We start from the raw sequence: 22,699 nt of genomic DNA, 5'->3' as shown, positions 1-22,699 counted from the left end.
AGTGGCATGATATACTTGAAGTGATGAAAGGGAAGAACCTACAACTAAGATTACTCTACCTGGCAAGGATATCACTCAGATTCGATGGAGAAATCAAAAGCTTTACAGAGCAAAAGCTTAGAGAATTCAGCACCGCCAAACCAGCTCTACAACAAATGCTAAAGGAACTTCTCTAAGTGGGAAACACAAGAGAAGAAAAGGACCTACAAAAACAAACCCAAAACAATTAAGAAAATGGTAATAGGAACATACACATCGATATTACCTTAAATGTGAATGGATTAAATGCTCCAACCAAAAGACACAGGCTTGCTGAATGGATACAAAAACAAGACCCATATATATGCTGTCTACAAGAGACCCACTTCAGACCTAGGGACTCATTCAGGCTGAAAGTCAGGGGATGGAAAAAGATATTCCATGCAAATGGAAATCAAAAGAAAGCTGGAGTAGCAATACTCATATCAGATAAAATAGACTTTAAAATAAAGAATGTTACAAGAGACAAGGAAGGACACTACATAATGATCAAGGGACCAATCCAAGAAGAAGATATAACAATTATAAATATGTATGCACCCAACACAGGAGCATCTCAATACATAAGGCAACTGCTAACAGCTATAAAAGAGGAAATCGACAGTAACACAATAATAGTGGGAGACTTTAACACCTCACTTACACCAACGGACAGATCATCCAAACAGAAAATTAATAAGGAAACACAAGCTTTAAATGACACAACAGACCAGATAGATCTAATTGATATTTATAGGACATTCCATCCAAAAACAGCAGATTACACATTCTTCTCAAGTGCTCACGGAACATTCTCCAGGATAGATCACATCTTGGGTCACAAATCAAGCCTCAGTGAATTTAAGAAAATTAAAATCATATCAAGCCTCTTTTCTGACCACAACACTATGAGATTAGAAATCAATTACAGGGAAAAAAACATAAAAAACACAAACACATGGAGGCTAAAAAATACGTTACTAAATAACCAAGAGATCACTGAAGAAATCGAAGAGGAGGGGCTTCCCTGGTGGCGCAGTGGTTGAGAGTCTGCCTGCCGATGCATGGGACACGGGTTCGTGCCCCAGTCGGGGAAGATCCCACATGCCGTGGAGCAGCTGGGCCCGTGAGTCATGGCCACTGAGCCTGCACGTCCGGAGCCTGTGCTCCGCAACGGGAGAGGCCACAACAGTGAGAGGCCCATGTACCACAAAAAAAAAAAAAAAATCAAAGAGGAAATCAAAAAATACCTAGAGACAAATGACAATGAAAACACGACGATCCAAAAACTATGGGATGCAGCAAAAGCAGCTCTAAGAGGGAAGTTTATAGCTATACAAGCCTACCTCAAGAAACAAGAAAAATCTCAAATAAACAATCTAACCTTACAAAGGAACTAGAGAAAGAAGAACAAACAAAACCCAAAGTTAGCAGAAGGAAAGAAATCATAAAGATCAGAGCAGAAATAAATGAAATAGAAACAAAGAAAACAACAGCAAAGATCAATAAAACTAAAAGCTGGTTCTTTGAGAACATAAACAAAATTGATAAACCATTAGCCAGACTCATCAAGTAAAAAGAGGGAGAGGACTCAAATCAATAAAATTAGAAATGAAAAAGGAGAAGTTACAACAGACACCGGAGAAATACAAAGCATCCTAAGAGACTACTACAAGCAACTCTATGGCAATAAAATGGACAACCTGGAAGACATGGACAAATCCTTAGAAAGGTATAACCTTCCAAGACTGAACCAGGAAAAAATAGAAAATATGAACAGACCAATCACAAGTATTGAAACTGAAACCGTGATTAAAAATCTTCCAACAAACAAAAGTCCAGGACCAGATGGCTTCACAGGTGAATTCTACCAAACATTTAGAGAAGAGATAACACCCAACCTTCTCAAACTCTTCCAAAAAATTGCAGAGGAAGGAACACTCCCAAACTCATTCTATGAGGCCACCATCACCCTGATACCAAAACCAGACAAAGATAATACAAAAAAAGAAAATTACAGACCAATATCACTGATGAATATAGATGCAAAAATCCTCAACAAAATACTAGCAAGCAGAATCCAACAACACATTAAAAGGATCATGCACCATGATCAAGTGGGATTTATCCCAGGGATGCAAGGATTCTTCAATATATGCAAATTAATCAATGTGATACACCATTTTAACAAATTGAAGAAAAGCCATATGATCATCTCAATAGATGCAGAAAAAGCTTTTGACAAAATTCAACACCTATTTATGACAAAAACTCTCCAGAAAGTGGGCATACAGGGAACCTACCTCAACATAATAAAGTCCATATATGACAAACCCACAGCAAACATCATTCTCAATGGTGAAAAACTGAAACCATTTCCTCTAAGATCAGGAACGAGACAAGGATGTCCACTCTCGCCACTATTATTCAACATAGTTTTGGAAGTCCTAGCCACGGCAATCAGAGAAGAAAAAGAAATAAAAGGAATCCAAATTGGAAAAGAAGAAGTAAAACTGTCACTGTTTGCAGATGACATGATACTATATATAGAGAATCCTAAAGATGCCACCAGAAAACTACTAGAGCTAATCAATGAATCTGGTAAAGTTGCAGGATACAAAATTAATGCACAGAAATCTCATGCATTCCTATACACTAATGATGAAAAATCTGAAAGAGAAATTAAGGAAACAATTCCATTTACCATTGCAACAAAAAGAATAAAATACCTAGGAATAAACCTACCTAGGGAGACAAAAGACCTGTATACAGAAAACTATAAGACACTGTTGAACGAAATTAAAGATGATACCAACGGATGGAGAGATATACCATGTTCTTGGATTGGAAGAATCAATATTGTGAAAATGACTATACTACCCAAAGCAATCTACATATTCAATGCAATCCCTATCAAATTACCAATGGCATTTTTTACAGAACTAGAACAAAAAATCTTAAAGTTTGTATGGAGACACAAAAGACCCTGAATAGCCAAAGCTATTGGCAAAGACACCTACAGTCTTGAGGGAAAAAGAAAAGGAGCTGGAGGAATCAGATTCCCTGACTTCAGACTATACTACAAAGCTACAGTAATCAAGACAATATGGTACTGACACAAAAACAGAAATATAGATCAATGGAACAGAATAGAAAGCCCAGAGATAAACCCACACACCTATGGTCAACTAATCTATGACAAAGGAGGCAAGGATATACAATGGAGAAAAGACAGTCTCTTCCATAAGTGGTGCTGGGAAAACTGGACAGCTACATGTAAAAGAATGAAATTAGAACACTACCTAACACCATACACAAAAATAAACTCAAAATGGATTAGACACCCTAAATGTAAGACCGGACACATAAAACTCTTAGAGGAAAACACAGGAAAAACACTCGTTGACATAAATCACAGTAAGATCTTTTTTGGCCCACTTCCTAGAGTAATGGAAATAAAAACAAAAATAAACAAATGGGACCTAATGAAACTTAAAAGCTTTTGCAAAGCAAAGGAGACCACAAACAAGATGACAAGACAACCCTCAGAATGGGAGAAAATATTTGCAAATGAAGCAACTGACAAAGGATTAATCTCCAAAATATATAAACAGCTCATGCAGCTCAATATTAAAAAAACAAACAACCCAATCAAAAAATGGGCAGAAGACCTAAATAGACATTTCTCCAAAGAGGACATACAGATGGCCAAGAAGCACATGAAAAGCTGCTCAACATCACTAATTATTAGAGAAATGCAAATCAAAACTACAATGAAGTATCACCTCACACCAGTTAGAATGGGCATCATCAGAAAATATACGAACAACAAATGCTGGAGAGGGTGTGGAGAAAAGGGAACCCTCTTGCACTGTTGGTGGGAATGTAAATTGATACGGCCACTATGGAGAACAGTATGGAGGTTCCTTAAAAAACTAAAAATAGAATTACCATATGACCCAGCAATCCCACTACTGGGCATATACCCAGAGAAAACCATCATTCAAAAAGACACATGCACACCAATGTTCACTGCAGCACTATTTACAATAGCCAGGTCATGGAAGCAACCTAAATACCCACCGACAGATAAATGGATAAAGCAGTTGTGGTACATATATACAATGGAATATTACTCAGCCATAAAAAGGAATGAAATTGGGTCATTTGTAGAGACGTGGATGAATCTAGAGACTGTCAAAAAGAGTGCAGTAAGTCAGAAAGAGAAAAACAAATATCGCATATTAACGCATATATGTGGAACCTAGAAAAATGGTACAGATGAACCAGTTTGCAGGGCAGAAATTGAGACAAAGATGTAGAGAACAAACGTATGGACACCAAGCAGGGAAAGCAGTGGGGGGTGGGGGGGTGGCGTGATGAATTGGGCGATTGGGATTGAGATGCATACACTGATGTGTATAAAATGGATGACTAATAAGAACCTACTGTATAAAAAATAAATAAAATATAATTTAAAATAAAAAAGAATGAGACAGCCATGCAAAGTTCTGGGCAAAGCATTGCAGGCAGAGGGAACAGCATACACAGAGACACTGAGGAGGAAACAAGCTTGGTGTGTGAGAGAAACTGAGGAATGAGAGTACACTGGGAGAAGCAGATAGACTCTGAGGCTCGGGGAGGGTTTGGCGAGCCAGGTTAAGGGTTTGAATTCTACTCCATGGGAAGTGGAACGCCATGGGAACATTTGAATTAGAGGAGAGAGATGAATGATCTGATCTGTGTTTCTAAAAGATCACTCGGCTGCTGTGGAGAGAAGGGAGAGCTGAAGCCTAGACCAGTGTGGTGGAGGCGGAGATGGAGAGAAGCAGCCTGGGATGTACTTTGGAGGAAGAGTCAATGGGACCTGCCGATGGGTTACGTGAGGCAGTGAGGACAAAGGGTGACTTGGGCACCCCTCACAGACGTGGAAAGACCGGTGGAGGAGAAGGCCTGAATTCCACCTCACATGCGACATTTTAGGCACCTATTAGATTAGCCTTGTCCATGTAAGAGCTGACTTCGGTTAACTTGTTTTCAGCTCAGCTCTAAAAACCTGACAAAAGTAGTATTAGCCATATATATATATGTGTGTGTGTGTGTGCGTGTATATATATTTTTTGGCCGCACCGTGCGGCTTACGGGATCTCAATTCCCTGACCAGGGACTGAACCTGGGCCATGGCAGTGAAAGCCGGGAATCCTAACCACTAGGCCACCAGGGAACTCCCGAATATCAGCAATATTACCAGGCATGTTGCTTATGGTCAAAACCACCCCCAACTGGCAAGCTGCACTGGGAGGACTGAAAAAAGAGTGCTTTTGGTGGGAAGCTACAGTTTCGGGCTTTCCAGAAAATGGTGACTCTTACTAACTGGGCCTGCCTCTTGCAGAAATCCCTAGAAGCTATGCCTGTGGAGTTGTTACAAAAGATACCGGCTTCTATTTGGGACGTGGGGCTCTCAGCCATCACGTGAACACAGCGACGTTAAGTCTATCCCTCACACCTGGGTTGTCACTGGGTGGGTGGGTGGGGTCAAAGAATAGCCTTTGAACTTCTGTGTGGATGACTATGACTCCTGCTGAAATGTATGCACGACACTTCCCTGCGGCACGCCACGCTTCCCATCCTGGATCTTTCTAGGTGAAGCTAGTGCCAAGTATCACCTATTTGGGTCTTGTGAATTTGATTGTCAAGTTGAACTTAAGACCACCCAAATGGGGCGGTGAAACATCTGAGTGGAGATGGCAAGGAGGCAGTTGGATACGTCCATCTGGTGTTCCAGGGAGAGGTCTAAGCTGGAGATACACTCAAGTTGCTTCAAAATTGACAATATAATGAGAAGTTACAATGCTATTGGATGAACAGTATGAAAAATGGTTTATGAGAAGTTTTATCAGGGAGCTCCATTTATCATTATATTTTCTTCTGAATTGTTGCAAGAATTTTTATGACTGAAAGAAGGAATTTGCAGGTGCATGTGAGGGGATTTTGCCAGATCTTTAGGATTTAACCCACAGACGGCAGGCACAGGTCCCCTCAGAGATCCCCGCAAAGTGCTGGGCACAAAGGAGCACTCAAGGAGCACCTTGTTAGTTTAACAGAAATGAGCTGGCTGCTCACACAGTGCCTGGACTCCTCTTAGTTGTGTCTTCTTGATTTGGTTTACACTTTAGAACTTTTCCATGTTCTTCAAATCTCCAGACACCCGTCAACACCCCCAACTTACAGCAGAGTATCCATGGCATAGGCCAGGTGATACTGGATCCTGCAACTGTTCTTCCTAACTCTTGCAATTCGCTGTTATCTTTACTAGCTGCCTCTGTCTCTCTCTTAGCTTTGAAAGAAAAGCCTTCTTTGTCAACAATGAATGGCACATGTGATAAAACAGAGTAAGTGGATTTCTGTGACCCACTAGAAAGAAGGGCTCAATTTTACCTGTGAATTTATTATTTATTTATTTATTAAAAATTTCTGGCCATGCCACGTGGCCTGTGGGATTTTAGTTCCCCAACCAGGGACGGAACCCAGGCCCTCGGCAGTGAGAACTCGGAGTCCTAACCACTGGACTGCCAGGGCATTCCCTTACCTGTGAATTTGAAGGTTGGTATTGTCCAGGGTGACCAGCCCATTGGTGGCAGTCCTTCGGTAGCCTGTTGGGGGCCTTTCCAACATATCAATAGGATACCAGTATCGGACCAGCACACCTTCGCTTCGGAGGTAGGTTTCTACCTGCACCAATTCATTTACCTACAATAGAAAAAGCAAGTGTCTATTTGGTTTTTTATGATTTCTTTTTATTTATTTCTTTTTATTTATTTGTTTTTTGAGCACTGACTTTTTTCCCCAAGTTTTAAAATACATATGTATACATATAAGACCAAACTTTTATAGCAGTAAATACTAGTTTCATGTCACTGATTGAGGTTAAAAGTTCAAAGATATCTGGATAGTGTATTTAGTTTTTTCATACCAGCTGGAAAATTTTAATTGGTACAATAAATTAAAGAACTTCAATGTAATCATGAATTAGAAATTTAAAGAGAAGATATATTTCAAGGTATATTTCAAGTAACAGTTCAACATGCATTGTTGCCAGGTAAAATTTATGTTCATTGTTTTTATGTTAATAATTTTGTAAAAGCAGGGAATCTGTCTGATCGCTCTATTTTATTGCTAGGAAAATAAAAATGTAAGCTCATGAATACGCATTCTGGATTCAAATAGCAATGTAATCTTTATTTAGGGACTACTACTGAAACAAAGGGAATCAAACCACTTGAGACATAACAGAATTATTACTTTAACAAAATGTCTATTTTTCTAATTTTCCTTTCACACGTTTCCATTGCTGAAAAATACTGTCAGTTACGTACTTTCTGATAACCAGAATCAGAGCTTGTCTCAGAAGGCAGTGGAAGATTAACAGTATTACTAATGGAATTTTCTACTTGAAAGTTCACCTTAGTAAATCACCAGCCAACAGCCTCTCTTAAAAATGTAATGATTTAAATTATACTCTGGTAAAATGGAGTCAGTTGAAGATGTAAAATTTTCAATTTCAAAGCATTAGTGATACCTAACATTATCTGTATCCGTAGACAGACAGATACCAAAGCTTATCTATGTGGTGATAGATACTTCTATATCTGAGACTCTTAGGCTTGATCTGTGTATTATTTCATCAGTTTTTCCTGCATGGGAAACAGAAATGCAAGCATGTGCATGTAACCTAAGGATTATGTAGTCACAGCCTTCAAACAGCCATCAGGGCCTCTGTTTTCAAAAGAAAGCTTCGGCTTGGCCCTTACTCTCTTCTATTCCTTACCCCCTGCCACCCCACCCCACCTTAAACCTTGCTGAGCCCCATGAGAGGGCTCTGCAAAGCTGAGAAGAAAACAACTGATCTAGTTTAATACACTCATTTTACAGACGGGGAAACTGAGGCTGCGAGAACCAGTGAGATGACATGATCAAAATCCCAAAACTATTTCTTTGAGTCTGTATAACAATCATGACAATGACAGATCATCCATTCATCAAGGCCAACAGGAGAATTTTCCCTTGGAACTTGGTAGACATAAGGTAGGGGCAGCCTGAACATGGTTGACAGCAAAAAACGGCAGCAGCAGCATGGTCTGAAGGCACTGACAGCACTGAGAGTTAAGAGCTTACGTTCTACAATCAGCGCTGATCTGGGCCCAAGAGAAAATCTCAGGCAAGTCATCTGGCATGACAGCACTCAGCCTGGTTTCTTTATCCCTAATTTGAAGAATAATCTATCTGTATAATCACTTTTTAAGGTATTTGGAGTCTGGGCATGAAAGTCTCAGTGTATATAAAAGGCTGTTCACTCACTGAATCAACATCTAAGACAACTCCATGAAGCCCAAAGGTTTTCAGCATCCCTCGGATGGCAAATTTTGGTAGGGCAGTTCCAACAGTACTGCTGGCTACGTTATTGCTGTCTGGAGAGCGGGTTACTACCGTGAGACCTGAGGAGGGTAGAGGGAAAAGTTTTTTCAGGAGCAAGTACCATTATTATTTTGGGACCCTATATTTTAGGGTCTAAAATAACTCTACGGCATTTACCAATACCCTCAGTTTAGCTATAACCCAAAAGGAACACGGCTCAGTCCGGAAGATAATAAAACAAAGTGTTGTAAGAACTCAGGCAATTCAACAATAAAAAGACAAGCCAATTAAAAAATGGGCAGAAAATGTGAATAAACATTTTTCTAAAGAGAAAAGATATGCATGAAAAGATGTTCAACATCATTAGTTATTAGAGAAATGCAAGTCAAAGGCACAATGAGACACCACTTCACATCCACTAGGATGGCTATAATCAAAAAACAGGCAATAGTAAGTGTTGGCCAGGATGTAGAGAAATTGGAACCCTCATATGTGCTGATGGGAATGTAAAATAGGGCAATCACTTTGGAAAACCATCTGGCAGTTCCTCAAAAAGTTAGACATAAAGTTACCATATGACCCAGCAATTTCACTCCCACATATATACGCAGGAGGAATGAAAACATGTCCACACAAAAACCTGTACACAAATGTTCACAGCAGCATGATTCATAATAGCCAAAAGGTAGAAGGAACCCAAGTGTCCATCAATTGACGAATGGATAAACAAAATGGGGTACTATCCATACAATGGAATATTATTTTTGCCATAAAAAGAAGTAACAACATGAGCTACAACAGGGATGAATCTTGAAAAATTATGCCATGTGAAGGAGGCCAGACACAAAGGGCTGCACGCTGCATGAGTCCATTTTTACGAAACGTCCAGACTAAGCAAATCTATAGAGGCAGAAAGTAGATCAATGGTTGCCAGGGGCTAGTAGGAAGGAGGAATGGGGAGTGGGGAGGGTACAGGATTCCTTTTGGGGGATGAAAATGTTCTGGAATTAGAGGCAATGGTTTGGTGGTTGCATAACTTTGTGAATATATGAAAACCGCTGAAATGTATACTTTAAAAGGGTGAATTTTATGGTATGTGAATTCTCTCTCTCAAAAAAAGAGGAATTAAAAAAGAAAAGTAAATATATACGCCTGCCCCTGCCCATGATGTTTGTGAAGGTCTAATAATGAGTTGTTTTATTTCCTTTTTGTGCTTTTCTGTATTTTCATTTCCTCAAGATATGTAATAGATTTTTAATCAAATGAATAAATACATTGTATAAACTTCCAAAAAGCACAGTATAACCACATATTCATGGTTTATTAGCTGGGCAGCCAGGACTAAGCCCGAGAGGCCTATCTGCAATCCTCCACCCACGCCCCACTTCTCTCTCAAGTGCCCTATCTCACCCTGCTCATGTGAGTGGTTCTGGGAATGTGGAAGAGGCCCCCAGAGGCCAGACAGCTTCTACTTGTGCCCCACCAGGAAGCCTAGGGCCACACATGGGAGAGCCTGGAAGAGCTCACATCACCCAGAGTAAGGAGAGTCACCCTAGAAGAGCCAGCAGCTGACTGGCTCAAACTCATGCTTGGGAAAACACAACTTCTCATTTCAGAGTAAGTTTAACAGGTGAAGGAAGGGGGGGAAGCAAAACCTTTTCGAACTTTATCAATTGTGAACTTGTTTGCTTCGTCCTTAATGTCTTCAATGGTGGGAAGATAAAGGTCTCTTGGGATGCCACCATTCTCCTCGTAGAGGAATTCAACCGTCTGCCGGGCGATATCCACCATGCCTAAAAAATATAACAGAACCGGTTAACTCTCCGAAGAGCACACAATCTTCAGTATAATCATGACACTGACCCATACTTAAAATGAAGAGATAAGGGGAATCTGTGGGAGTATGTAGCCTTTTGGGAATGGTAATTATGCAGTGTCAGTCAAGTTTAAAATACTCAATGCCCTACTTCTAGGCATCTCTCAAATCTCTCCCACAGAAATATAAGCACAAGTGTGTAAAGGTATAAGAACAGTCCCTGCAGCATTGCTGGGAAATATAACAGCAACAAAAAAAGGAAATAATGAAAGTATGCATCGATAGAGAATGGCTAAAAACGATGGTACGTTATTATGTAGTCATTTCATTTCAGTTAAGTCAAGAGAACAAACTATACGACAAATGGAGAGGAAGAAGAAAGTGAGGGTAGTGTTTTTTTCTTAGTTTATGTATTTTTGTACTGTGTTTGATTATTGTTACAACGAACACATGTTGCTTATTTAACAGAGACAGAGCACTTCATCAACTTCTTCTATCCAGTACTGGAATTTGCTCTGTCCTTCCTACTCAGAGGGAGAAGACATCATTATATTCAATAGCAACAGCCACAATTAATTAATAAACCAAGTAAATAAATGTCCAAGGCCCTGAAGAAAACAGCACTGTGGGGAGGACAGAGGGGTGGCTGCCACTGCTGCCCCTCACACACCGCTTGAGAAGCTGTGGGTAAAAAACACCCGTTGACAGGATTTGCTTTTAAACAAGGCTTATCTCTATCACACTCATCTACCGCACCTTTCTTTGCTGGCCTTGCTGTAATGAAAAGGCATAGTAATTTTCTGAGCACAGTTAAGGAGGGGGCCGCCCTTAGAGGAGGATGCGTAGAGAAAGAAGTGTCAGAGAGAATAACAAGAAATGTGGCCTGACAGCAAAATGTGGTTCATGCATACGAAGCAACACTACTTCATAACAGATAGGAGGGGCTTCCCTGGTGGGGCAGTGGTTGAGGGTCTGCCTGCCGATGCAAGGGACACGGGTTCGTGCCCCGGTCCGGGAAGATCCCACATGCCGCGGAGCAGCTGGGCCCGTGAGCCATGGCCGCTGAGCCTGTGCATCCAGAGCCTGTGCTCCGCAACGGGAGAGGCCACAACAGTGAGAGGCCCGCGTACCGCAAAGAAAAAAAAAAAAAAAAACAAAGCCACAACATAAGAGATAAGAACGGGGAGTTCCCTGGCTGTCCAAGGGTTAGGACTCAGCGCTTTCACTGCTGGGGCCTCGGTTTGATCCCTGGTTAGGGAACTAAGATCCCATAAGCTGCGCAGTTCGGCCAAGTAATAATAACAATAATAGATAGGAACAGAATATTGGTACATAATACAGCATTAGTGAAATATATGCTAAGTAAAAGGAGACAGACACAAAAGACTACATATCATAGGACAATTTATATGAATTATCCAGAAAAAGCACTGGGACTGGGAGTAAGGGCAGGTATTGACATCAAACTGACACTGGAGAAGCTTGCTGGGCTGATGAAAATGCTCAGAAATTGTACTGTGATGATGCATGACTTGTTAATTTACTATAACTCATTGAACTCCACATTTAAAATGAGTGAATTTTATAGGATACAAATTGTATCTAAATAAAGTTGTAAAAAATAATCAGCAAAAGGTAGAGGGTATGAGGTGCAGTAAAATGAATTTGGCAATACGGTGAAAATTGCCTGAAGTCGGGTGATGGGTAATGCAGATTCATTATATAATTTCTTCTACTTTTGTGTATATTTTAAATGGAAAATATAAACAGACCAATCACAAGCACTGAAATTGAAACTGTGATTAAAAATCTTCCAACAGGGCTTCCCTGGTGGCACAGTGGTTGAGAGTCCACCTGCCGATGCAGGGGGCACGGCTTCGTGCCCCGGTCTGGGAAGATCCCACATGCCGCGGAGCGGCTGGGCCCGTGAGCCATGGCCGCTGAGCCTGCGCGTCCGGAGCCTGTGCTCCGCAACGGGAGAGGCCACAACAGTGACAGGCCCGCGTACCGCAAAAAAAAAAAAAAAATCTTCCAACAAACAAAAGCCCAGGACCAGATGGCTTCACAGGCGAATTCTATCAAACATTTAGAGAAGAGCTAATACCTATCCTTCTCAAACTCTTCCAAAACACAGTAGAGGGAGGAACACTCCCAAACTCATTCTACAGGGCCACCATCACCCTGATACCAAAACCAGACAAAGGTGTCACAAAGAAAGAAAACTCCAGGACAATATCACTGATGAACATAGATGCAAAAATCCTCAACAAAATACTAGCAAAAGAATCCAACAGCACATTAAAAGGATCATACACTATGATCAAGTGGGGTTTATCCCAGGAATGCAAAGATTCTTCAATATACGCAAACCAATCAATGTGATAAACCATATTAACAAACTGAAGAAGAAAAACCATATGATCATCTCAATAGATGCAGAAAAAGCTTTTGACAAAATTCAACACCCATTTATGATAAAAACCCACCAGAAAGTAGGCATAGAGGGAACTTACCTCAACATAATAAAGGCCATATATGACAAACCCACAGCCAACATTGTTCTCAATGGTGAAAAACTGAAACCATTCCCTCTAAGATCAGGAACAAGACAAGGTTGTCCACTCTCACCACTATTATTCAACATAGTTTTGAAAGTTTTAGCCACAGCAATCAGAGAAGAAAAGGAAATAAAAGGAATACAAATTGGAAAAGAAGAAGTAAAGGTGTCACTGTTTGCAGATGACATGATACTATACATAGAAAATCCTAAAGATGCCACCAGAAAACTACTAGAACTAATCAATGAATTTAGTAAAGTAGCAGGATACAAAATTAAGGCACAGAAATCTCTTGGATTCCTATACACTAATGATGAAAAATCTGAAAGAGATATTAAGGAAACACTCACATTTACCATGGCAACAAACAGAATAAAATACCTAGGAATAAACCTACCTAAGGTGACAGAAGACCTGTATGCAGAAAACTATAAGACACTGATGAAAGAAATTAAAGATGATACAAACAGATGGAGAGATATACCATGTTCTTGGATTGGAAGAATCAAGATTGTGAAAATGACTATACTACCCAAAGCAATCTACAGATTCAATGCAATCCCTATCAAACTACCAATGGCATTTTTCACAGAACTAGAACAAAAAATTTCACAATTTGTATGGAAACACAAAAGACTCCGAACAGCCAAAGCAATCTTGAGAAAGAAAAACGGAGCTGGAGGAATCAGACTCCCTGACTTCAGACTATACTACATAGCTACAGTAATCAAGACAGTATGGTACAGGCACAAAAACAGAAATACAGATCAATGGAACAGGATAGAAAGCCCAGAGATAAACCCACACACATATGGTCACCTTATTTTTGAAAAAGGAGGCAAGAGTATACAATGGAGAAAAGACAGCCTCCTCAATAAGTGGTGCTGACAAAATTGGACAGCTACACGTAAAAGAATGAAATTAGAACACTCCCTAACACTGTATACAACAATAAACTCAAAATGGATTAAAGACATTAATGTAAGGCCAGACACCATCAAACTCTTAGAGGAAAACATAGGCAGAACACTCTATGACATAAATCCCAGCAAGATCCTTTTTGACCCACCTCCTAGAGAAATGGAAATAAAAACGAAAATAAGCAAATGGGACCTAATGAAACTTCAAAGCTTTTGCACAGCAAAGGAAACCATAAACAAGACTAAAAGACAACCCTCAGAATGGGAGAAAATATTTGCAAATGAAGCAACTGACAAAGGATTAATCTCCAAAATTTACAAGCAGCTCATGCAGCTCCATATCAAAAAAATCAAACAACCCAATCCAAAAATGGGCAGAAGACCTAAATGGACATTTCTCCAAAGAAGATATATAGATTGCCAACAAACACATGAAAGGATGCCCAACATCACTAATCATTAGAGAAATGCAAATCAAAACTACAATGAGGTATCACCTCACACCAGTCAGCATGGCCATCATCAAAAAGTCTACAAACAATAAATGCTGGAGAGGGTGTGGAGAAAAGGGATCCCTCTTGTGCTGTTGGTGGGAATGTAAATTGATACAGCCACTATGGAGGTTCCTTAAAAAAGTAAAAATAGAACTACCATACGACCCAGTAATCCCACTACTGGGCATATACCCTGAGAAAACCATAATTCAAAAAGAGTCATGTATCACAATTGTTCATTGCAGCTCTGGACATGGAAGCAACCTAAGTGTCCACTGACAGATGAATGGATAAAGAAAATGTGGCACATATATACAATGGAATATTACTCAGCCATAAAAAGAAACGAAATTGAGTTATTTGTAGTGAGCTGGATGGACCTAGAGTCCGTCATACAGAGTGAAGTAAGTCAGAAAGAGAAAAACATATACCATATGCTAACACATATATATATGGAATCTAAAAAAAAAAGGTTCTGAAGAAGCTAGCGGCAGGACAGGAATAAAGACGCAGACGTAGAGAATGGACTTGAGGACACAGGGATGGGGAAAGGTAAGCTGGGATGAAGTGAAAGAGTGGCATGGACATATATATACTACCAAATGTAAAACAGATAGCTAGTGGGAAGCAGCCGCATAGCGCAGGGAGATCAGCTCGGTGCTTTGTGACCACCTAGAGGGGTGGAATAGGGAGGGTGGGAGGGAGATGCAAGAGGGAGGAGATATGGGGATATATGTATAGCTGATTCACTTTGTTATACAGCAGAAACTAACACACCATTGTAAAGCAGTTATACTCCAATAAAGATGTTAAAAAAATTTTTTTAATAAAAATATTGAGCAATCAAAAAAAATTTCACATAATAAAAAGTTTTCAAAAGATTGAAAAAAAAAAGAACTGTGGCCTGATATCAGAAGATTATGGAAAAATAGTCTTTTGCAACATTTTCCAGAGGAATTGGGATAGGAGAAAAAAGTACTCTGCTGTCTACTAAGCAGGAATCTGGGACTATGGGGAGAATGTGAAATTAAAGCGCGCACGGCACCGAGATGGTTTCATTGCCCTTCTTGGGGTCCTGACAACAGGAGGCTGACCCACCCTCACAGAGGTCGTCCTTTGAGCACTAGAGCCATCTCCCTGTTCTCGTTTCAGCCTTTGCCCCGGTTATATTGAAGGAGACTGTGTTTGAAAGGTAAATATTTTATGTTTAAATTAACATAGTTCAGATGATCTGCCATGGCCACGTGGATGGGTCCCGAGAAGACGCCTTGGCAACTGTGTCAGAGGCCAGAGGTATTTCTGGGTGACTCAGGAGGCCAGGAGTCATCGGTCTGGCTCTGGTCTGGCAGCCACCTTTGGACAATCAAATTTCCTGCTATGCTGTCCACATTTTCCCTCCTGCAAACTGGGAGCAGAGAAGGAGAAGGCACACTTGGCCACAGACATTCAGGATGGCTCTGGGACCAAATGGTAAAAGAAAGAGACATCCTGAGTTAAGCAGAACTTATGTGAAAATAAAGGCACAGTAACCCATGATCATATACAAGAGCTTTCCACCCTTATACTGTAAAGACTCTTTCTCCCTTTCCTACTCTCCCGGAGCAGTAAGGAGCACCAGTCTCCCTCAACAGCTAGTGCCTCCTGTTTCTAAACACAGCACTGCTTTTGCTGAATTAGCCCCAGGTCTCGGCTTCAATACTATGTTGTGAGAGGGGCCAAGCTAGACTGGGCACCCCAGTTATACCCATGGCGGTCTCCTGATCAACCGCACAGCCCTTCCCACAACGTAGTGCGTCATTTCATTACCTATTTCCCACTAGGATGTGAGCTCTGGGAGAAGGAAGCATCTGTGTCTTGCTCGCAGGATAGTCCTTAATCCCTAGCTAATGGCTTGACCCTGGGAGGCACGTGTTGCATGTGTGAACAAGTAAGTGGATGAACCGCTGACTGAATAAATACAACTGAAACAAAGCCTCCCAACTCTGAAAGCCACTGACCCGCTCTGGTGCTTCAAGGCATCACACTGATTAAGGAAAGTCATCTGAAAACAAGATGAGGTCTATTCTGCAGTCTGAAAGGGCATTTTTTTTCAGATGTTGAGAGTGAACAGAGACGAACGAATTCTCTATCTGTAGGATCTACTACAGCAGATCATGTTGCTCCTTTGTTTAAAACCTCCCAAAGGCTCCCCATTTTACACAGAATAAAATCCAAAGTCCTTGCCGAGGCTGCCACTTCTCCCTGCTTCCTCTCATCTCTTTCCTGCTGCTCCCCCCTCACCCTCTCCTCTTCAGAGACACTGGCTTGGCCTCGCTGCCATTCCCTCAACCACACAACTTGACTCCCACCCGAGGACCTTCCTAATGTTGCTCCCGCTGCCTGAAACCCTTAGGACAGAAGAAAAAAGAATATTAATTATCTGTCCTGGTTTGGGTCGGCAGCTAAAAGAGGGCTCTGATAAGAGCAGAAAGCAATTACACCATGTCATATAGGATGTGTGGCTATTCCCACAGGTTAAGTATAAACACGATCATTCCACTGTCATAGGTCTTAGCTTTGGGGACAGAAAGCATAAAAGAAAAAAAAACCATATATATACACATGCACACACACAGACACACACACACACACAGATTAGTCCTGACACCAACCTGAGAAAAAGGAATTACTCAGCTATCGCTGGAATCAGGGATTCGGTATATCAGTTGGTCAAGAAATAAGGTCTTTTGGTGGTTCTTCTCCTTACTTGTTCCTAGTCTCAGTCAGGACAAAAGTTAAGAGGAGAAAGAGCAAATACTATCTCCTTACACCACCTCTGACTGCCACAATGATGAAAGAAAACCCAACTGATGCTCCACTGGAAGGGCAGCTGTGCCTCTTGGGAAAAGGCATCTCTGCATCTCCCAAAGCAGGTGTTTCACAGATGAGGAGAAGCCTGAAAACAGAAATCAGCTACCTACACTTAAGACTCCCTAACAATCCACTGTCTGCAGTCAAACTTTGCACTATTCCATGTGCCCAGTGGGAGAAAAATCTCACCATCATCATTGTTACTGTGACATTTAGAACTACATTAACTGAATGCTGACCATATGCCAGACGCTGTTCTTAAAAGCTTTATCTTATTAACTTGTTAATTTTTCATATACATATGAGGTGGTTACCACTACTGATTCCATTTTAAAGGTCAGGGAAGTCTAGAAAGGTTAAGTAACTCTCCCAAGGTCACAAAGCTGGTAAACAGCACAGGTGTGACTTCAGAGCCCAAGCTATTAACCATCAGGCCATCCAGCTTCCTAGTATAACCATGCCAGCTTCATTCTAGCAGCCCATCAACCCAAAATACTGAGTCCAACTGACAAGCAAAGAAAAGCCTAGCAAAGAAAGCAAAAGACCATAGAGTTCAGTAAAGGCCCAGGTAGAAGACATTGTTAAGTCTGGCCCAACTTTAGATGAGCCCCTCTTTTCTGATTTACATCCTGAGTTTCATCTAAACACATCTCTTCGAGTCATGAAGTGAGTTCCCTAGGAAAACATAAAGCACCAGACCTAGTTGTAAAGCACCCTTTATCTGGTCCAGACCCGATTTCCGCTCTGCTTCATTGCGGAAGCGTCTTCGGATAGTAGGAAAAACCTTGGTCTCCCATGCTTTCACCAGCAGAGCGTAGTGGTCCTCCTGGAAGGAGAAGGCAAACGTGAACAGGGAAGGAATGCTTTGTGCAACAATCAGTCCTTCCCTGACTTACAGCTCTCACCCTGAGGTCTTCACCCCCCTCAAATGCCAGTGACAGAAACACACCGTGCAGACCACCAAACTAACTACACCCTCAGAAGCCAGGGGAGGCAACAGATGGCCTAGGGCAAGCTCTTCCTTTCCCTCTAAAGCCATATAAACACTTCACATGATCAACAACTTTACTGCTGAATTACTATCAAAGTACTTCATTTCTCCAACATCCGGATCGCTACTGGGCAATGGAACCAAACAGATATGGCTACTGATATGTGGTTTAGAAAAATGAATACCCCAGAGCCACTGTTCCAACACAATGACATAACCGAAAGCGTAACAACTCTAGCCTTGCACGCTCAGATCAAAATATTCCTCGTGGCTCGTCCTGGTCACCAGGGAGCTAAGCAAATGCTCTTAAGTGGGGCTCTTACCTGTGGGATGTCATCGTCATCATCGTCATCACTTTCGTCATCTGCAATGGGGGGCGGATGGGGGTCTGGGCCAGAGGTGATGAAATTTTCATAGCTGAGCTCTACTTTATAATGACAGGAAGTGTCACTATCATATTCTGTAACAAAGCACAATGACAGTGAATTCTAGGCAAGAGCACATGAACTTCCTACCCTTAGACCAGATTCTCCTACTTTGTGTGACAGAAAGACTCTTAGTTCTTGGAGAAATTTTAAAGCAAGACTCTTAGTTCTTGGAGAAATTTTAAAGCTCAGTATCAAGGAATAACTAAGCATCTATCATTTCCTATTTGGGAATCTTAAAATAGTTTTTATGGGCATAATTCATTCAACACAGAGAAGACTTTGGAAGGTTCTTCATCATGATAAAGAATTAGACAGACTCTTAAAATGATTTTCAAACCAGTATCTCAAAGGCCAAATATGGCTGCAGACATCTCATTTCGGGAAGCTCACTTTTATTCAATCTTATTATAAAATTTTTCAAATTATCAGGAATGTTTTTTAGTGCACACCTATACACCCATCACCTAGATTCCACAATTAACATTTTATTATTCTTTGATGGCTTCAGTTTTTAAAAAGTTTAAAAAACGATTAACATTTAAAATTAGGAGATTTTATGTAAAATTCTGGGGCTCTTAGCTGTCTTATAAAAGTAGACAATCTTTCAGACTTGCATTTCCATGTGGCAATATTCTGCTGGCCCTGAGTCGCAGGCAGGCTTCCTGTATGTGGGGGATGCGCTTTCTAGCCTGCCATGCTTCCTCCTGCTCCCCATTTTGTTTCACCGGGCCCGTTACCCCATTACCAGTGGGCACTGGGGTATGTCCAAGTTAAATGGATTTATGGAATTAACAGCATTCGCATTCCCAGGAAGCAGTGGGGCCTTGGGAGGAGGTGGCTTACGTTGCTGAGCAGTGGCCACGGCAGCAATCCGGCACGGTGGCCCGTGAGTGCCCGGGTCTGACGCAATACTGGTGCCAGCATCATTGTCACTGTCAGATGCCATGGCAAAGGGCAGGGCCTCGAAGTTAGCGCTGATCTCCTCTGCCAGGTCGGTGCACAGGTCGGCAGCATTGCGGTGGGCCTGCCCTTCAGCATAGGCAAATGGGCGGGAGCCAAAGTTAGCTCGCGTCTTGGTGTTCTGGAAAGGAGACCAAAGAAAAGACTTGAAAGGACTTAGGTTTATTTATGCATTCATTTCTAACCCCTCGAGGTGAACTTCACGGAGAGTCTGTGAACCCAGGCAGAGGGGCTGGTGCACCCGCGGACGCCAGCGCTTTGAGCTCTGCACGGCCCCCACTGCCCCTCGCCTGGCACTCACGCTCTTTGCTGCTCAAACGCAGTGACCTTTCTTGTTTCCAGCACTGTTCCTTTCTACCTGATGCCACTGCTCATGCTGTTCCCTTCACCTGGAACATTCTTTCCTCCAATTTTGTCCATTTAAACTGGTTAATATTCCAGACCTGGCTCAAACATCACTTCCTCAGGGTAATGGGGATGTGATCAGATTTGCTTGGTACTTGCTTCCATAAAGTCTATGATTTTCAATCATTTTGTGATGATTAATTTTAAGTGTCAGCTTGACTGGCCACGGGGTGCTAGATTAAACACTATTATTGCTGGGTGTGTCTGTGAGATTAGCATTTGAATCGGTGGACACAGTAGATGGCCCTCCCCAGTGTAAGTGGGTACCATCCAATCCGTTGAGGGTCTGAATAAAACAAGAGGCAGAGGAAGGAGGAATTAAACCCTTTTTCCCTGCACCACTGCTTGAGCTAGGATATCTCATCCCATCTTCTCTTGCCCTCCTTGGACGCAGACTGAATCACACCACCGGCTCTCCTGGGTCCCTGGCCTACAGACAGCAGGTCATGAGACTTCTCAGTCTCCATACTAACAGGAGTCAATTACTCAAAATAAATCTCCCCTCCCACCTCTGTCTACACACACACACACACACACACACACACACACACACTCTCTCTCTCTCTCTCTGTGTATATATATATATATAGCTCCTATTGTGGGGTGTTGTTTTGTTTTGTTTTGTTTTTTGCCACACCACGTGGTATGTGGGATCTTAGTTCCCCCGACCAGGAATGGAACCCGTGCCCCCTGCAGTGGAAGCATGGAGTCTTCACCACTGGACCGCCAGGGAAGTCCCCCTGTCCTATTGGTTCTGTTTCTCTGGAGAACCTTGACTGATACACACAGTGTTTATTAGTTTGTGATTATATACATACACATATATATTTATGCAAATGTTTGACTAATGTCTGACTCCTCCAACTGGCTTTAACTTCATGAAGACAAAGACCATAGCTGTTTTGCTCATTGTTATTATATGTCCAGAGCTTAGCACACTACTTAATATAGTAGGTACTCAATAAATATTGGCTGAATGAATGAATAGAACAGGCTGCCTTAAATTATTGACATCTTTAATTCACTGCACAAAGTGAGAAAAGATGCTACTATCAGAGGCATGGTACAAGGCCAGATTCTACAAGATCTTCTAAGTCATTATAAAGACTTGGGCCTTTACAACATAGACATGGGAAGCCACTGACTTGTTGAGAGTAGAGGAGTGACATGATCTAACCAACATTTTTAAGGAATCACTGTGGCTGCTGTGTTGAAAAGATGTGTAAAAGGGCAAGAACTAAGGGGCTGGTAGGGAAGGGAGATAGAGGAATATTGTAACATGCTACCCAGAAGATAAGGGTGGCTGGGCCATGACTTAAGTGGTCAGATTCCAGATACATTTTGAAGGTAGGGTCAACAAGGTTTGCTGACAGACTGGATGTGGAGCAGGAGGAAAAGAGAAGTCAAGAAGGATGCCAAGGTTTTTGGCCTTAGCAACTGTAAGGATGGAGGTGCCACTTCCCAAGACAAGGAAGGCTAGGGAAGAAGCAGGTTAGGGTATGGGGCAGAGTTAGGCTCAGTTTTAACTTTGACATGCCAATGGAACATCTATTTCTAAATGTTGCCTACACTGCTGAATATTTGTGTCTGGAATTTAGGGAGAGATCTGGGCTGGAGATAAGGATTTGGGAGCTACCGCCCTGTAGTAAGTAGTAATGTTTCACAGAACATTAACTGTTAATAGATGCTCCTTTAAAAACTAAAGAGTTCCATGATTAAGTATATGTGCAGGGATGCTGGATTAAATAAAGTTGAAGTTTTGAATCTTTACCGAAGGATTCCTCTGAGCTTCTGACATACTAACGTGACCCGAGACGGTCACGTTCAAAACTTATTTAATGACAGACTCATTTTACTGCCATTGGAAAGAACACTAGTGTCCCTTGCATTATAGTTTTGGAAAGACTGCCAAAAGGAAGTCAAAGCAGTTAAGCACTCAGGTTCAATGCAAAGGAAGGACCCACTTCTTCAGGTTTGTTTGTGGTTCCTTCTGTTATCAGGTACCACATGTTACGTCAACAAGGCCACGTTTGGTGTCTTTAATTTTTCCATTTTTGATGGAATAAATTACTGAGGAGAATTTTGTTTCCTTTCCCAAAAAGATAACCTGCCTTTTTCTGAATGTGAACCACAGGCCACATCCCACCCGAGACATCTTCAAGATACGGTGAGAGGCGCTGCCCGCAGTATGTGAAGTACACTCGGCCTTTGGCTGGCTGCCCTGGAGGAGGAGGTGTTCCCTCAGTTCTCTCCCAGCCAATTCCTGCCACGTCACCTAGGGCAGAGAACAGGACGGAAACAACACTTTTTTTTTTCCTTTTATTGACTATTAACTAAACTTTCAATTTGCAACTGGCATGAGACTACATATCATTGACTATCTTGGCTTTTATTTATTCATGCCATCAGTTACAGCTGAAAAAGACATGGAGTACCTTGTATTTATATATACAGAGTAACACAATAGAAAAAAACAATTTCTGTTTAGAAGAACAAAAATACCTAGTGTCTGAGGTTAAGTTATTTACCACAATTACACATTAAATTTAGCTTTTATTTTCCAGGCAGCCAAGACAAAAAGGGAAAACACTGGGTATGATTTTTTTTTGGGGGGGGTATGATTTTTTAATAGAGGAATACAAGTTTTTCTCTTTTGACACGTACCAGATTACTTATGCATAAAGGTAAAAAGGTAATATTTTCTCAGTAAGTTTGCAGAAGACTTAGAAAGGATCTAAAAAAATATAATTTTAAACTCAACCTACAATGTAAGCTAAACATACACCATTAAATCACATTCTGTCCCCTTACTTACATGTATTTAAGGCATTTTTGCAGGAAGCG

The 22,699-nt window shown here is 41.4% G+C and overlaps 1 protein-coding gene across 15 annotated transcripts in view; it reads right to left on the bottom strand.

Moving 5' to 3' along the window:
* The window catches only part of HECTD4 (HECT domain E3 ubiquitin protein ligase 4), a 198,184-nt gene that overhangs the window by 41,562 nt on the left and 133,923 nt on the right, over positions 1-22,699 (bottom strand). For all 15 annotated transcript variants that reach the window (XR_002641591.2, XM_022550829.3, XM_089894536.1 and 12 more), the window contains 7 exons: positions 21,967-22,130; positions 19,334-19,571; positions 18,386-18,522; positions 17,771-17,897; positions 10,089-10,226; positions 8,377-8,513; positions 6,608-6,768 (listed from right to left, as the gene is read on the bottom strand). Coding sequence is in view for 14 of the 15 variants with exons in the window: in XM_022550829.3 (XP_022406537.1) it covers positions 6,608-6,768; positions 8,377-8,513; positions 10,089-10,226; positions 17,771-17,897; positions 18,386-18,522; positions 19,334-19,571; positions 21,967-22,130 (1,102 nt within the window). In the remaining variant the exon portion in view is untranslated. The remainder of the gene's footprint in view (positions 1-6,607; positions 6,769-8,376; positions 8,514-10,088; positions 10,227-17,770; positions 17,898-18,385; positions 18,523-19,333; positions 19,572-21,966; positions 22,131-22,699) is intronic.

Source organism: Delphinapterus leucas, chromosome 14, assembly GCF_059928025.1.
Source record: "Delphinapterus leucas isolate spDelLeu-1000000601 "Yukka" chromosome 14, BTC_Dleu_Yukka2, whole genome shotgun sequence".
Taxonomy (NCBI): domain Eukaryota; kingdom Metazoa; phylum Chordata; class Mammalia; order Artiodactyla; family Monodontidae; genus Delphinapterus; species Delphinapterus leucas.
Note: the sequence above shows the minus strand (reverse complement) of the source record. Positions and strands in the feature narration are given on the sequence as shown.